At 36.9% G+C, this 14854-nt stretch overlaps 7 protein-coding genes across 7 annotated transcripts; 3 read left to right on the top strand and 4 right to left on the bottom strand.

Annotated features, from left to right (window-relative positions):
• Positions 816 to 2444, bottom strand: BMR1_03g01970 (Calcium-dependent protein kinase 2; the record flags this gene model as incomplete). Its single annotated transcript, XM_012793550.1, has 1 exon — positions 816 to 2444. The coding sequence occupies one exon, from the start codon at positions 2442 to 2444 to the stop codon at positions 816 to 818; it is 1629 nt and encodes a 542-aa protein (XP_012649004.1).
• Positions 2687 to 3673, top strand: BMR1_03g01965 (conserved protein, unknown function; the record flags this gene model as incomplete). Its single annotated transcript, XM_021482000.1, has 3 exons — positions 2687 to 3192; positions 3462 to 3590; positions 3613 to 3673. 3 exons carry the CDS (start codon positions 2687 to 2689, stop codon positions 3671 to 3673), a joined length of 696 nt encoding a protein of 231 aa, XP_021338569.1.
• BMR1_03g01960 (conserved Plasmodium membrane protein, unknown function) lies at positions 3961 to 4950 on the bottom strand (the record flags this gene model as incomplete). The annotated part of the gene is made up of 4 exons (XM_021481999.1): positions 3961 to 4076; positions 4097 to 4146; positions 4167 to 4902; positions 4923 to 4950. 4 exons carry the CDS (start codon positions 4948 to 4950, stop codon positions 3961 to 3963), a joined length of 930 nt encoding a protein of 309 aa, XP_021338568.1.
• BMR1_03g01955 (Phosphorylated CTD interacting factor 1 WW domain) lies at positions 5043 to 6808 on the top strand (the record flags this gene model as incomplete). Its single annotated transcript, XM_012793547.1, has 3 exons — positions 5043 to 6497; positions 6518 to 6663; positions 6685 to 6808. The coding sequence occupies 3 exons, from the start codon at positions 5043 to 5045 to the stop codon at positions 6806 to 6808; spliced, it is 1725 nt and encodes a 574-aa protein (XP_012649001.1).
• Positions 6809 to 6892: 84 nt separating this feature from the next.
• Positions 6893 to 7153, bottom strand: BMR1_03g01950 (small nuclear ribonucleoprotein G; the record flags this gene model as incomplete). Its single annotated transcript, XM_012793546.1, has 2 exons — positions 6893 to 7071; positions 7093 to 7153. The coding sequence occupies 2 exons, from the start codon at positions 7151 to 7153 to the stop codon at positions 6893 to 6895; spliced, it is 240 nt and encodes a 79-aa protein (XP_012649000.1).
• A 519-nt stretch (positions 7154 to 7672) lies between these two features.
• BMR1_03g01945 (protein transport protein SEC23) lies at positions 7673 to 10788 on the bottom strand (the record flags this gene model as incomplete). The annotated part of the gene is made up of 4 exons (XM_021481998.1): positions 7673 to 7921; positions 8051 to 9404; positions 9916 to 10190; positions 10276 to 10788. 4 exons carry the CDS (start codon positions 10786 to 10788, stop codon positions 7673 to 7675), a joined length of 2391 nt encoding a protein of 796 aa, XP_021338567.1.
• BMR1_03g01940 (ubiquitin-activating enzyme E1) lies at positions 10828 to 14734 on the top strand (the record flags this gene model as incomplete). Its single annotated transcript, XM_021481997.1, has 12 exons — positions 10828 to 10948; positions 10969 to 11162; positions 11184 to 11402; positions 11423 to 11610; positions 11633 to 11798; positions 11847 to 12212; positions 12559 to 12702; positions 12724 to 12897; positions 12919 to 13509; positions 13822 to 14431; positions 14453 to 14595; positions 14618 to 14734. 12 exons carry the CDS (start codon positions 10828 to 10830, stop codon positions 14732 to 14734), a joined length of 3033 nt encoding a protein of 1010 aa, XP_021338566.1.

Here is a 14854-nt window from a genome sequence, read left to right as displayed (position 1 = left end):
ATTTTGTCGAGTTTAATATATGTAATAGGAATTTGTATAGTGACTATAATGTCCTCTGATATAATTATTTAAAGTCAATTTTAGGTCCCGACGCTAGTGTTGAACTCTGAAATATATTGATTAACCAGTTTAAAGTGTTGGTCATTACTCAGTTACCGGTTGATTTTAATCATATATTGAGATATTGATCGAGTGTAAATAACATCTATTCCATCAATTTGTGTTTATGTATCTAAAAATATATAGATGAAGCATCTTTAGACAAATGGTTACAATCATTTGAATGGATATATGGAAATATTATATAAATGTACGCAAAAACATTATTTATTATATAGTAATATATTAGACATGTATGCTATTTTTCGTAATATAATTAATTGTTCATTATATTTGTGCATATCTGATATGTTAAATGGTATATTAAGTGTTATATATTATTACTATAAGCATTAAATAAATCATTTACACGAGAGGCACTTGTAGTAACACTTCACTAAATGTTACCACGGTATATAGATTGAGATGTTCATTTTCACTGTATTTTTAGTTATTAGAAAAGTTGGAGTTTAATGACAATCTCATTTTAAGTTGTCTATATATAGATATTTATATTGGTGAAATATGACTGAAATAATATCACGAGATTGGTGAAGTAAATTATTGACAACTCGGCATCAAATAACATAACAAATTGATAACTAATGATAACAATTAATATAAGCAGATAGTAACTAATAAATTATTTTATGGCGGCGATTTGAGGTAGTTATTATATCCAGTGCATTTCGCATTAAATAATTTAATATGATGGATTAAGCGGTGATAGCCTTGTAAAATTCTGTGAAATCCAGTATCCCATCTTTATTGATATCAGCTTGCTTAAAAATGTCTACAGTTGAAGTATCATTGAATTTATCTCCCAAAACCAATAAAAAGCTACGCAAATCTAGGTAACCTTGGTTTTGGACATCCAATTTCTTATACAAAAATGAAGTATTGGTGTAATCAAGTTTTGATTTATATTCAATTGTTGCAGCTATAAATTCTGAAAAGTGGAGTTCAGGCTTTCCACGGAATAAAAGTTTCTTAAACACCTGCTCTGCTTCAAGTGCAGTTAATCCTAATTCAGGACACATAATAGATTGGAACTCCTGCAAACTGATTGTGCCAGAAAAGGATGAATTGAATTTGAAAAAGGCAAGTTGAATATCATAAATCAAGCTTCTATCAATCTCTAATGAATGCAGAGAGCATATAACCCTGTAAAATGGGGAAGACTTTGAAAAGTTAACTAGGTGTTCAAGAATTCCCTTAGGTATTTTGTGCGATTCCATTTCGTAAATACATTCAGCAAGCCAAGAATGTTTTAATGCATCTTTAGCACTAGCCCTGGACGTTTCATCTCGGTTAAGTAATTGTTTGATAAAATCTATGGCCAAATTTGATATTCCAGACCATCTGGCTCCTGTGAATTGAATCTTTTCCCTTTTAATCCTAAGTAATATTTCTTTATCAGAAGATCCATTAAAAGGTGGTTTACCAGATAACATCATGTAAACAATTACACCAAGACTCCAAATATCACAAGCTTCATTGTAACAACCATCTATAACTTCTGGAGACACGTAATATACAGTTCCATGCATTGCAGACATGGGTAGACCTTTTTTAAACAGCCTTGCAAACCCAAAGTCAATAAGTTTCAAATTTGAATCAACTTGTAGCGTAGATAAAACACAATTTTCAAGTTTAAGATCTCTATGACATATACCGTTACTATGGAGATAGTTTAAAGCAAGTAATATTTGTGTCGTGAGTTTCTTAGCATAACTCTCGTTAAACCGCTTATAGGAGTCGAGACGGCGATATAATTCCTTACCATAGCAATACTCTACAATCAAATGTAGTCCATCTTTATTATCATAAATCTCTCTTAACAGGACTATATGTGGATGATCCAATTGACCATGAATGGCTGCCTCATTGTATATGTTTGTCAACTTCTTGCGGGGTGCATCTTTCGTTTGGAAACTCTTGAGGGCATATATTTTTTGTGTAATGCGATTTACCACCTGCCTAACTGAGCCACAGACTCCGACTCCTATACTGGTGGTACTTATTGTGTATTTTGTAGATAAATCGTGCAAATTTATAAGTCTAGAGGTCCATATGTCACGGGTTAAAATTTGCGAATGCGGCCAACACAATGGAGGCCATACCAAAGTAAAATTAAAGTATTCAGATATGTGCAAGGGGGGCTTATGGTGGATGCTATTGACTTGTTTTATTTCGTGGAATATTGTTTGTGGGATATACAAAAAGGCATCGCAAAGATCCGGTGTAATTGTGTGTTTGACCACTAATTTCCCTTCCAATTCCTCGTTCGATTCACATTTGCTAGCAGGCAACAGTAATTTTTCCCGAGACCCACAATTGCCCATGTTGTAGGTATAATTTATTCTATGATTCGAACAATTTCATTTGAAACTTTTATTTATTCCTTTTGATTGGTGTCATATGTGTTCAAACCCCGCATAAAAAGGCATGATCATGTCGGATAATGTAAACTTATAAACCCCAGCCTTACTACTAACATAAGTATATATGGTGTATTTGACTGTACTAAATAATTTAGCACACTTTTAGAATATCAAATTATTTGAAAATAACTTAAGCATCCTGAATGGTTATGTCCATTGATGAACCGTTATGGAATATCAATATCAACTCGAACAATGACGAGTTTGACATTGAGGAAATGGCCTTTGGTCTACCTCCAATCAACGATGAAGCTAAACAGATTGTAGATCGGCTGATAAAGGAGGAGATGGAGTTAATACTTCAAGAATCATCGCAAAATAATTTAAACAATTTACTAAAGGGATATTTACAGCAATTTGATGCAAATAATCAGTTGCTAACTAACACTAATTATCAGAGCTCATTGGCTTCGAAACACGAGAAAGATGTAGCGCAAAATGTGACACTTGAAAAGCTGGACTTTAATCGCTACTCAAACTTTCCAGTAGATGAAGCCAAAACGGAGGCGGATGTAAATGGAGTAACTGATCAATTGCGCGTGGTGATGGAATATGCCAATTCTGCAGTGATAAATGCCGAATTGATGGACAAATTCAAGCAAGAGAGTTGGCAGAAGTATATTGAATCATTTCAGGGATATAAGCAGAGGTAAGCACTGTACTATATTAATTTTTTTTACAAATACAAATAATAATTTATCAACACAAAATGCACTTTTAATGGTTTCTCATTGCGTACGATTAAATAATAGATGCATGCTGCATAAGTGAATGTGATTTTGTAAATTTATTGAATTTTCGTATTTTACATAAAATAATACCATTAGGTAGTACACATACATACTATGTTTAGACTTTATGGATGGGAATAGATTTGTAGTGTTCAAAAAAATTCTTATTAAAACATCGTCAATTTAGATTGGAAAAGGAGGTTGAAAAAGCACAACGAGAGTTAGAAGAGTTGAATAAGCGCAAACGGGAACGCACAAACCATGCAAATTCAATGACATCTCCGCTTATTGAGAAGCGAGATGAGCTTTTTAATAAGTAGGCCCATGCTATAATATAGGAATGTAGCGCTTTTGGCTGAATTGAAGAAATTATCTTCCAATTCAAGTATAAAAATGTAATCATATTCGATCTGTTTAATGGGACTAACTACACCGGAGTATATTTTTATTCTGCCAATCCCAACAAAATAAACCCCACTGGATAATGTATATAATTTTACTACGTAATAATTTTACACAGAATTATTATGACAAGGTTATTGTCATTGCTAAGTTAAGATTATTTCGTGTACACAACGGAAGTGTATATAGTTAATACATAAAAAATAGTACCAATTACGCAGCAAATAAAACTTTATTAATGTAGTCCATAACTATGTTTAACATACAATCTAAATCTTTGGGATTTAATATTGCGGCCTTGGCCCCGACATATATTTAGTTAAGAGCTCTGATATCTTCAAGTACATCCTCAAAGGTATATGTCCAAACATATCATACGATAACAACTTCACTATGCAGCCTAAATGACTAATGATATACCATGCAATTTAGAGAAGGCAGACATTATAAAGGGATCACCAATGCCAATCCTGCATAAAGTACCGATTACCTTAACTTCATAAAGTTTATGTAGGCCATTAAAGTGATAACTGCGCTTGATTTCGTTAGGAACCCGAATACAATATAAAACAACAAATAACACTCAACATCGCCACGAGTTTGCATTAACCAATATATATTATCCTTAGTATACTTAAATATTTCACCCACTATGTTTTCAAGCCATTTGGGCAGTTTGGATAAATTTGTTTCGGCCAGAGAATTTAGCCCGATTAGACAAGTTAGAAAGGGTAAAATCAGATAAACAGGCCTTGGTGCGGACATCATCAGGATGCATGTATACATTATATATTGTGTCATGTCTGAATAGAAAGCAGATGCCAGCCACACGGAATCCATTTTCGGTAGACCTCTTTCCCTTACGATGCCAGACAATAGAAAGATCAATAACAGCGCTATGTCTATGTAGTAGTGGTAGTATATATATCTACTGAGCCTGACTCCTATTAGTGGTAGAACAAATAAAGGTGCTGTAATAAGCAGGTACAACAATCTAACACCGGCCTCGAGAGTTAAAATAGCAAAGTTGCCCTGCGAACGATATTGATTTGGAGTAGTTTGTTGAGTTTGTTTGCCAACCTCAGACAGTGGTGTTGAAGATATATTAGAATCTACGTTTCTCTTGAACCAGGAACGTTTGAACTTATCTACTTTGGATAAGGGGGGAGTTGGATACAAGTTGTCCCAGTAAATTCGCCATCCCTGACTATCGGCCCAATTAAATTCTACATTAGAAACTAATTACCCTTGAATTTGCGTTCAGCCTCTTCCATTTTGCCTTCTTCTAGCTAGTATTGTTTAGTCAAGTGGATGGACAACCACATATATCACCTACAGCCGGTGATTGTATGGCGGCTATAGTGTAATGGGGTTGGGGGATGAGCTCAGGTATAGGAGTTTAATATCTATTAGGCGATGGAGGTGGAATGAAGTATGTAAATTTTCTACTAGGTTATTAGACAAACAAGTTGTTACATCATCTAATAATCAAATAATTTTGAGAGTAATTAGCGCATTTCATGGACTGAAAACGTCACCGCGAGGTTCATTTGATAGATTCCTGCTTAGGGAACTCAATGGTTTAGAGATTCCGCCCCAAAATACACTCGATACACACATTAATTTTGACATACATAGTGATATTTCAAACATCTTGGTCCATCTATTAGCCAACACTGATATCAAAATAGGCACTTATGACTCTGGCTGTGTATCATCAGTGTTGAACGAAAACAAACTGTTCCTAGATGTAATAAGGTCCCTACCAATATACATACCACTGGAACTCTCATCAAATCCGTACGATATATGCAACTTAGATGAAGAAAACACAGTAACTAGGTCATCATCCAATTGTGGCTACACACAACACATTCAACTATATGTATTTGCCGTGGGATTACTAACGCTTACGCGTGCTGCAGCGCTAATTAATTTGAATGCATTAAAAAAAATAATACAAACTGTATATTACTTTACTGTACAACAAAATTTATTCCCACAGGATTGGCTTAGGAGACAATTAGAATTAAACTATGCTTGTATACTATCAGATTATCCAAGCCAAGTTATAAAGTCTGAGGATAACATTAATAACAGTGATGATAGTAGCAATGGAATGAAGGTATATAAGGAGCTCCTAATTGAAACATGTAAACCATTAATTACGGTGGTGTATCACGATCTATTTGCTAGGAATTGGTATCTATTAACTGAAAAAGTGGAATTAAATAAGAATATTTCAGTGAAATATGAAATATTTTATCAAACAACCGATAAAAATGTTTATATTGGATTAAGCGGTTGCGATTTGACACATGTTATGAACATCCGTACCTTTGTCGATTTGTACAATCGTTTTATTTCAAACATTGCAATTGAAATTTGTGACTGTACATTTAAGTTAAGTGAAGAACAATCTTGCGATTTTATATCTAAAATGGCTATACTAAACCCTATATTTATTGGTTGTAACATTGAAATGTTACATAAATTTATTGGTAATTTATGGATAATGCTAACAAGATATGAAACTATTACCGAGCCTTGCAGTAAAAATTTTCAATCATCAATCCCACATTCAGTTTCTGAATTTGCAAAAAAGATGCTGGGTTGTGATTTAGAATGCTTTTCATCGCCATTGAATACACAATCACAGTGCTTTTGTTCTCTATTTCCACAGACAGATGCTATGTTTGGTAGTAAAGGGAATTTTTTTGACTATGTAAACGATGGATTGCTAGATAATCATACTGCAATAATTGTTAATCCCCCTTTTGAGCTGTACATACTAGAAAAGACAGTTGATGTTATTTTGCAGGTAATTCACAACTCATTTAGTTACTAGAAAGTGGCAAGCCTTTATGTGTTGTGTTTGTTGGTCCACTATGGAATTGCGATTTTTATCACAAATTGGAAAATTGCATACATAATAAGAGCCTAATTACACTGAAATCTAGGTGTTATAAATACAGGGACAGTAGAGGGTAACCAACCCATTTATGTAGGTTTGAATATAGGCCTGTGCATGAATCTTTTTGTTCAACTCTCTACAACCATCAGTTTACAGATTTTTACAAAGGAATATCGCAAGAAAAGCTTAGTCAATTGGCTGAATGCTGGTATAGTTAATATAAATTGTGATTGTTTTAGTTATTTGTCACACTAAATTGTATAATAATTTTATTAAACGTAATAAAAATTAACAAAATAGGGTTATCTGGTGTGTACCTTATCTAGGCATTCCCAGCAAACTATACTATTACCTCTAAGTACAACAGTTCCTAGCTCCTCCTTCTCATCACCGATCTTTAAGGCATTATCCAGAACGATATTCATGAAAGTGTCGTAACCGCGCAAAACGCCTACTATATGGCGATGGCCATTCAAGTAGACTAAATGAATTTGTAACTTACTGTCAAGCCTTTTCTCCATGAATCGGCGAAGGTCCACGGCAGGGCCGGTTTTACCTGCCATTTCAAATTGATTGGTGTCCCCCACTAAAAATAGTTGAATATTTCACATTTTCAATATACTTAAAAGGCATTAAAATACATGAAAAAATTCACGATTTACTAAGTTTAAATGTAACATCGTTCATTGTATACTGTAGTCTATCTATCCTAGTTGTATAATTCGTAGATTGATCGATTTTTAATAGATATATATAATTATTTGTATAGGTTCTGACGCTTAAATAGAAAAACTTATTTCATCTGAATATTATATCAACCCAAACCAGCAGATTACACGTCAATGTCATGCCCATCTATAAAATAGGTTACGGCGTCCAATACTCACAAAATAATTAGTGGAGTGGTTAACCGATACGCCAATATGAAACATTAGTACCAAATCTGATGGTCTCTAGTGTAACAAATACAATTGAAAATTTTTATTCCAATTTCACACAAAATTGTGACACGTGTAACATGCGGTTGTAAGTAGCAATGGAAATCGATTACACATGCATTTGTGACAATCAAACAAATATAATCAAGCCTGGACAACTATCTTTATTAGATGTTCCATAAAAGTCTTAAGGGGCACGTCGTCAGTGTTGATAATTGAACTATCATTGGAAGACCCAAATACGCCACCATTGAGCCCAGACGTTGAATGAGAAATCGAGGGATTAACTTTGGCCAGGAGAAACCTGGCTTGACTTCCACCAGCATTACAAAGCACAAACTTTGGTACTGGAAATCGTTCCTCAAGAATCTCTCGGGCATCCTCAGCGGGGGCCTATGTAACACAATTGAAATATAGAAAACAAAAAGTTTCATATGATTTTTGTTCAAAACAAGCATGAATAGCATCGATTTTTATGGACCGGCATACGACACTAGGTTCCATAACAAACAATATACATACCTCCAAGAGTTTCTTAAAGTGCTGGTACTCGGGCATCTCGTGATATTTTTCTAGGTGCCATTGGTGGATTGTCTCGCCATACCAGATCACAATGTGGAAGAAGCAATCCAACAATAGAACAACATTTGGTTTAAGGGACATAGCATCTAGAAGCGCCGGTTTAGCCGTGGGGTTTTCAAGCGTATACTCTAGTAGAGCTGGTTGGATCATCACTAGCGAGTTCATTACATTCTCCTTAAGCAAAATGGCACGATAATACGCAGTTTCGTCTGGACTTGCGTTAAATGTTTGCAAAAAGTGTGATCTACGCAAATGATACATGAATTGCGGATATATGCCAAATTCCTTAGCCAGTCTAAAAGATTGCGGGTCATTTTTTTGGTAGTCAGCAAAATTAGCTACCAATCTAATTAGCTTGCGGTCAAGCCATTTGAGTACCTGGATTGGCTCGTCAGACTCCATCTTAAACACTGCGTAACGGGCCATTAAAGCCGCTGCTGCCTCCTGATCAAAACCAGAAGCGAGTTCTGCAATGTGAGAATGGGTGTATTTTGAGGAAAATGAAGTGACTCTTAGACGCCTACGGCCAGATGGATGCTGGAACCAAGTTTGGAATTGGATAAAACCCTGCTTACCGGCCAGTTCATTCACTTCCCCGTTCTTTTTGCTTTCGTTGTTACCCCCAGCCAAAGTGTTAAGCGCAGCAGCGATTGAACCTGTGGAAGATTCGTCACTTGCCAATTCAAAGTAGAATGCCAACGTAGATTGGCGGTTCAGGGCTGCTATCGCCCACTCGCAAGTGTTACCCTCGCCTATTACCGTGTCAGAAACATGGGCTGATTTCTTTTTGAGGCTATAACAATCGCCAATGGCTCCACACACTTTTAGCTCACGGGAGCAGTTAACTTGGAGTCTGGCTTTATAGCCATGATTTAAGTGCCCTGAATAGTCACAAGCCAGGCACATCTTTAGGGAGTCTATGAAAACACTCATCGAGAAACTATCAGACAAAACTATATACCCTCCCGTTTTATCACAACACACCTTCATCTCATAAAGCCCCAACTGGTCCAATGAGCAGGCAAATATGTCTATTGCATGGCCTTGGGTAGCCGCACGGTGGGCAAGACCGGTGTAGAACTTTGTAGCACTCTTCACAAATCTGGCATTGTTGTTATCCTTTAGAATGTCCAAATGATGTCTGATAGACTCACTAAGGGGGCAATCAACAACTTTACCGGGGCCAAAAGTGCAAGCTCCACTGGTAAACAACATAACCCTTCCTCCTCCATGGGCACAGCACTCTAGTAACCCCAAGGCGGCGCTTAAGGCGGCTCCGGTGCAACGATTGGGTCTAAATTAGATTAGCAAGGGAACGAAATTACGGGCGGGTAATTTGATTTGAAAAATAATATTTGCGATTTGCGATTTCACTTTTTGATCGCTCATGGTGCATGAAGAACCCTTTAAAACATTCATTCATTGTGTAAAAATTGAATTTCTAGACAAAAATTCCTTCGCAGATAGCATATTTGAAAAAATTGGTTGGTTTATAGCATTATATTACACTCATGCTGTGCAGTTATGTTGTAAGAATTTTCATTTGCGTAGTGCGTATATTATTCACAAATATATAAATTATCATACACTTTTAGGCAAAATCAGATTTTTTGTGCGGTGAAACACTGCAAATATTTACAAATAGAAAGTTTTATCGTTGAAAATTATAAGTACATTAAATACGTGGATGTATTTAGCTAGAAAATTGACTTTTTAACGATAAACGCATAGTTCAAAAGATTGATTATTAGCTAACATTTATAGGTTGCAGTTAAATTATTTATTATAATATATGAGGTACTCACCTAACATCAGGGGGGTGCGGCCAATTATCCACGCTCAAATCGTCAATAAGCAAGTTGAAATTAAATTCACAGTCTCCAATAGGCTGGATAAATCTATGAAATGTAGATAACTGAGTGAGACCAAGTTGATTTTTAATGCTAAGGCCAGTGTGATCCTTTGTTCCGCGAAGTACATGAGCTTTAGTGATATCCGACTCCCCCAGTTCGTATATATGGATCGTGGTGCCAAAGGTCATTAGGCCAACACATACATCGGGGGGTAGATTACTCGTGGCCTAAATGAAAGTGTATTATATTAGAGTAAAATTTTTTTGAATTTTTTGGTGATTTTTTGTCAAATAATTTTCAAATAGTACCCACCTGCTGAATCGCATCTTTGAGCTGATCAAATTCTTCCTCCGATAAGCACATGTCTAGTAGAAATATGATAACTGGTGGTGGTAATTTAGCATTGCCTCTTTGAGGCAGTACATATTCCATTGTCAAATGCGTCAGTTCTGATGGTAGATTTTCAGGTGTGATATGTTCAGCATATGAAGGGGGAAAGGGGGTCCTTTGCCCAGTAACAGGGCAAGTCCAAGTTTTGGACCTAAAATCCACATGGCAATAAGGATTCAACACGATTCCACTGGATCTACAGATTAGCGGTTCATATTCTACGAGTGGATGCTTAATGTCAGATTCATGAGATCCATTGTGCAATGGAGTAAACATGCATCCCAGTGGTACATTAGCTTTCACAGCATCCGCTTTGGACCCAGGCCATATGTTCCAACTGAATCTGAGTCCCGTCTGGGATTCAAATTCCGTGAAGTCCATGCAACAGAATAAGTAATTACTTACCCTCCCCACTAACACACCCGCCTCATTCATCGTTACACATCACTGCATTCATAAAATTCGTGTTGCGCCATGGAGATCGATGATAATCTTTACTCTAGACAAATTGGTACATTTGGCTTCGAAACTATGGGGAAATTGTCCAAACTAAAGGTTCTGATCTATGGTCTCCGGGGTTCAGCCACGGAAATAGGTAAAAAAACGCTTATTCAGCCAAAAATTTGATACTTATGGGTATTTCTGGAGTTGTTCTGGTGGATGGAGATCCAATAGTGACTAGTGACTTATCTACCAATTTTTTTATCACCCCCGAATCTGTAGGTCTACCAAGGGCCTCAGCTTCTGCAGCAAAACTTGCCGAATTAAACCCATATGTAAAAGTAGAGGCCTCAGTGATTCTAACCAAGGTAGTTAAGCTGGTTACTTAGGATTTACTTATTGGCTGTAATGTAGTAGTTTGCTGTTCAATGCCTTTGTCTTGTGTTAAGCAGTTGAACAAGGAATGCCGAGAAAACGGCATTGGCTTCATCTGCTTGGATACATTTGGTAGCATTGTATCTATATTCGTTGATTATGGACCAAACTTCATATGCAGGGACGCGAATGGACAGGATAACAAATCAGCAATTATTTCGTACATATCGAATGTAATTTAAATTTCATCTAGGAAGAAGATTTCACAGTACAGCTGTTACCAGAATTTGTCAATCCATTTGAGATAGGGGATTACGTTGTGTTTAAGCAGGTTAAAGGTATGGAAGGGATAAACATGCTCCCCCCCTTCCGAATCAAAAAGGTCTCCAAGCACTCAATAACCCTCGATGGCAATACAACACAGCTAAGCCAATATAAGGAGTAAGCTAAGAATTTTATGCAGTGGCGGGATAGTTAATCAGGTTAAAATACCAAAATGCATAGTTTTCAAGAGCTACGAGGAGACAATACTTAATCCTAGTGAAACTGGGCTTATGTGCATTGACATGAACAATTTCGGAGTACCCGAGCAACTGCACTGGATAATTCAGGCGGCTAAAGGACTTGATGTGAGTTATTGAAATTGCATTTTAATACTTTTGATATTTATCATATAGATTTTGGATGAAGATAAACTGCTCGAGGCAGCTCAAAAACTAAACAATCTAGCGAAAGAGCAAAATTGTACTTTGGCTGTGGAACAGATTGACAGAAAATTGGTCAAAAGGGTTGTAAAGTCTTGGAATTACTTTCTAGCTCCAGTTTGTTCGTTTGTTGGGGGCGTTGTTGCACATGAGGTGATAAAGTTTACCGGGAAATATCACCCTATAACGCAGTGGTTGTATGTGGATTTTTCTCCGGAACCACTCGAAAATTCGGAGATTGAGATATTACAAATTCCAAATAGTGAGAGATATGCTGGGCAGATTGCTATTTGGGGTTCAGAAGTAAACGAGATGATCAAGGATGCCAAAGTTTTTATTGTAAGTATAACAGCAACTTTTTTAACATATAGGAGTAACCAGAAACAATAAATGTCCATAAATTTGTGAAATGTTGCTTTAAAAAATATTTTTTGTTAATTTCATCATCAATTTTTCATACGAGTGAAATGTTTTTGAGATGCATAGTAAAGCAACAGAACGGCTACGTGATAATACGCTCAAAAATGCAATAAAATCCAAAATTTGCGATCAAACTGTCACTAAACACCAATTGAATCATATAACAAATGATTAATTTATTAAACGAGCAAACCTTGTTAGATGTTTCCATAATGGGATGCCAAAATTTTTAATTGTTAAATTATAATCTACTAATCTCATTCAGGTGGGTTCTGGCGCCCTCGGTTGTGAATTCCTAAAACTTTTCTCCCTCATGGGAGTATCTACTGGCAAAAATGGGATGACCTACATCACAGACAACGACAGAATTGAGACGTCCAACTTGAGTCGCCAATTCTTTTTCCGCCATGTAATCAAAAAAGTAATTTAGCACCACGTTGGTCAGTCTAAATCTCTAATCGCGGCTTCCGGGGCCAAAGAATTCAATTGTGACATGAATATAACGCCTTACGAGATAAGAGTATCTGAGGAAAGTGAAGATCATTTCAACGATAAATTTTGGAGTGGGCTGGATATAATCTTTAACGCCCTAGATAATATAAAGGTGAGAACTGACATTATATAGGCCAGGCAGTATGTGGATAATCGCTGCGTTTGGTTTGGCAAACCACTACTTGAATCTGGTACCCTAGGTACAATGGGCAATATACAAGTAATTGTCCCTCACAAAACCCAATCGTACAGTGAATCACAGGACCCTCCCGAAACTTCAATTCCACTATGTACGCTTAAACATTTCCCCTACCAAACCGAACATGTTGTTGAGTGGGCCAGGGATCTTTTCCACACACAATTTACCCAAGCGGCTAAGGAGCTTGCCAATGTTTCAAGCGATGATACCAGCCACTTTGACACTAAAAATATCGGTCCTCTTAGAAGATTATACGAACTAGCAAAAATCAAGGCAACTACTTCTAACACCACAACCCAATCCTTATTGGATTGTGTGGGCATTGCGGTAAATTTGTTCAATGAGTTATATTATCATGATATCGCCCAACTGATTTATTCGTTCCCAAGCGACCACAAAACTTCCGAAGGGGCTGACTTTTGGTCACCCCCGAAACGAATGCCCACGCCTATACAATTCAGTTGTAGCGATAGCGCGTGTGTACAATTTGTGCTTCACGCTACTTTCCTTTTGGCCAACGTACTGGTGAGTAACTACAATATCTACTAGATCAATAGGTGGCAGTGAAAGTAACTAAATTTATACTCAAACCTGCCACCTTGCTGTTATTATTCTTGTTATGTAACCTGTGAAACCTTATGTATTAGTCTATGTATACTATACAGTTTTATTGGCAATGGTAAAATATGAGTTTCTAACCCATATTTACTAGCTAAATTGATTTTTGATCTACATACAGTACAATATGTATTCCAATTCACAACATCGTGCTATATTATAATGCCAAAAATAATGAATGCTCTCGTTTATGCTTAATATCATAATATACTAACACAGAAACTAGATACCGCGGGTTTGGATGAGAGATTTGTACTTGAGGCCACGAGCAACATAGCCCCCCCGGAATTCAAGCCAAAACGCCTAAAACTGGAGAATGCGACCAATGATAGCGCCTTAAGGATCGAGGTGCAAGTTTCGAACGATGATTTAATAGAAAGGGATAATTTGGTGCAAAAGATTTTACAGCTTAACCCGTCGCAACTAGATTTGGAGTCCCTGGAATTTGAAAAGGATGATGATTCGAATCACCATATCGATTTTATACATGCCGCAACCCTTTTAAGATGCAAAAACTATGCTATAGAGGGGTGTGACAGACTTAAGGCTAAAATGATTTCAGGCAAAATAATTCCGGCCATAGCCACCACAACTAGCATGATAGCGGGTTTGGTTATGTTAGAGTTTATCAAATTGCTACAACATCAGAAGCGTCCCGTTGAACACTTTAGAAACGCCTTTGCCAATTTAGCCATCCCAGCCTGGATATTATCTGAGCCAATGCCACCTGAAAAGGTGAAAGACAAGGATTACGACCCAATTACTGGCGGACCAATTAGGGCCTACCCGCTAAACTTCACTTGTTGGGACAAAATAACGGTTGACATGAGTAACTAGATAATTAATCCAGGCAATAAGACATTGGGTGCCCTGATTGACCACTTTCACGATTCTCTCAAGTTGCACATCCAAGTCCTCTCATCTGGCACAACCTGCCTATTCAACTCCTTCATTCCCTCACACAAAAGCAGGAAATCACTAGAGTTGGTGAAAGTAAGTGATATGTCTAAAATAGCTCGTTTGTGACATCACAAAGAAACCGGTTACCACGAGTTACTTGGTGCTAGAGGCCAGTTGCACTGATTTTGATCAGGTGGATGTCGTTATACCATCCATTATGTATGTCATTTAGGCCCTTGCGTCGGATAGAGTAGCCGCGGAGAAAATGCATGGAGTTAGTAGTTTACCAACCTCGGTTCGAGCCCAAACAGGGTCTCTGGAGGTGAAAAGTGGAGTGGAACGGTTGGTTGGT

Source organism: Babesia microti, chromosome III, assembly GCF_000691945.2.
Source record: "Babesia microti strain RI chromosome III, complete genome".
NCBI lineage: Eukaryota > Apicomplexa > Aconoidasida > Piroplasmida > Babesiidae > Babesia > Babesia microti.
This window is presented reverse-complemented; position numbering and strand designations above follow the sequence as displayed.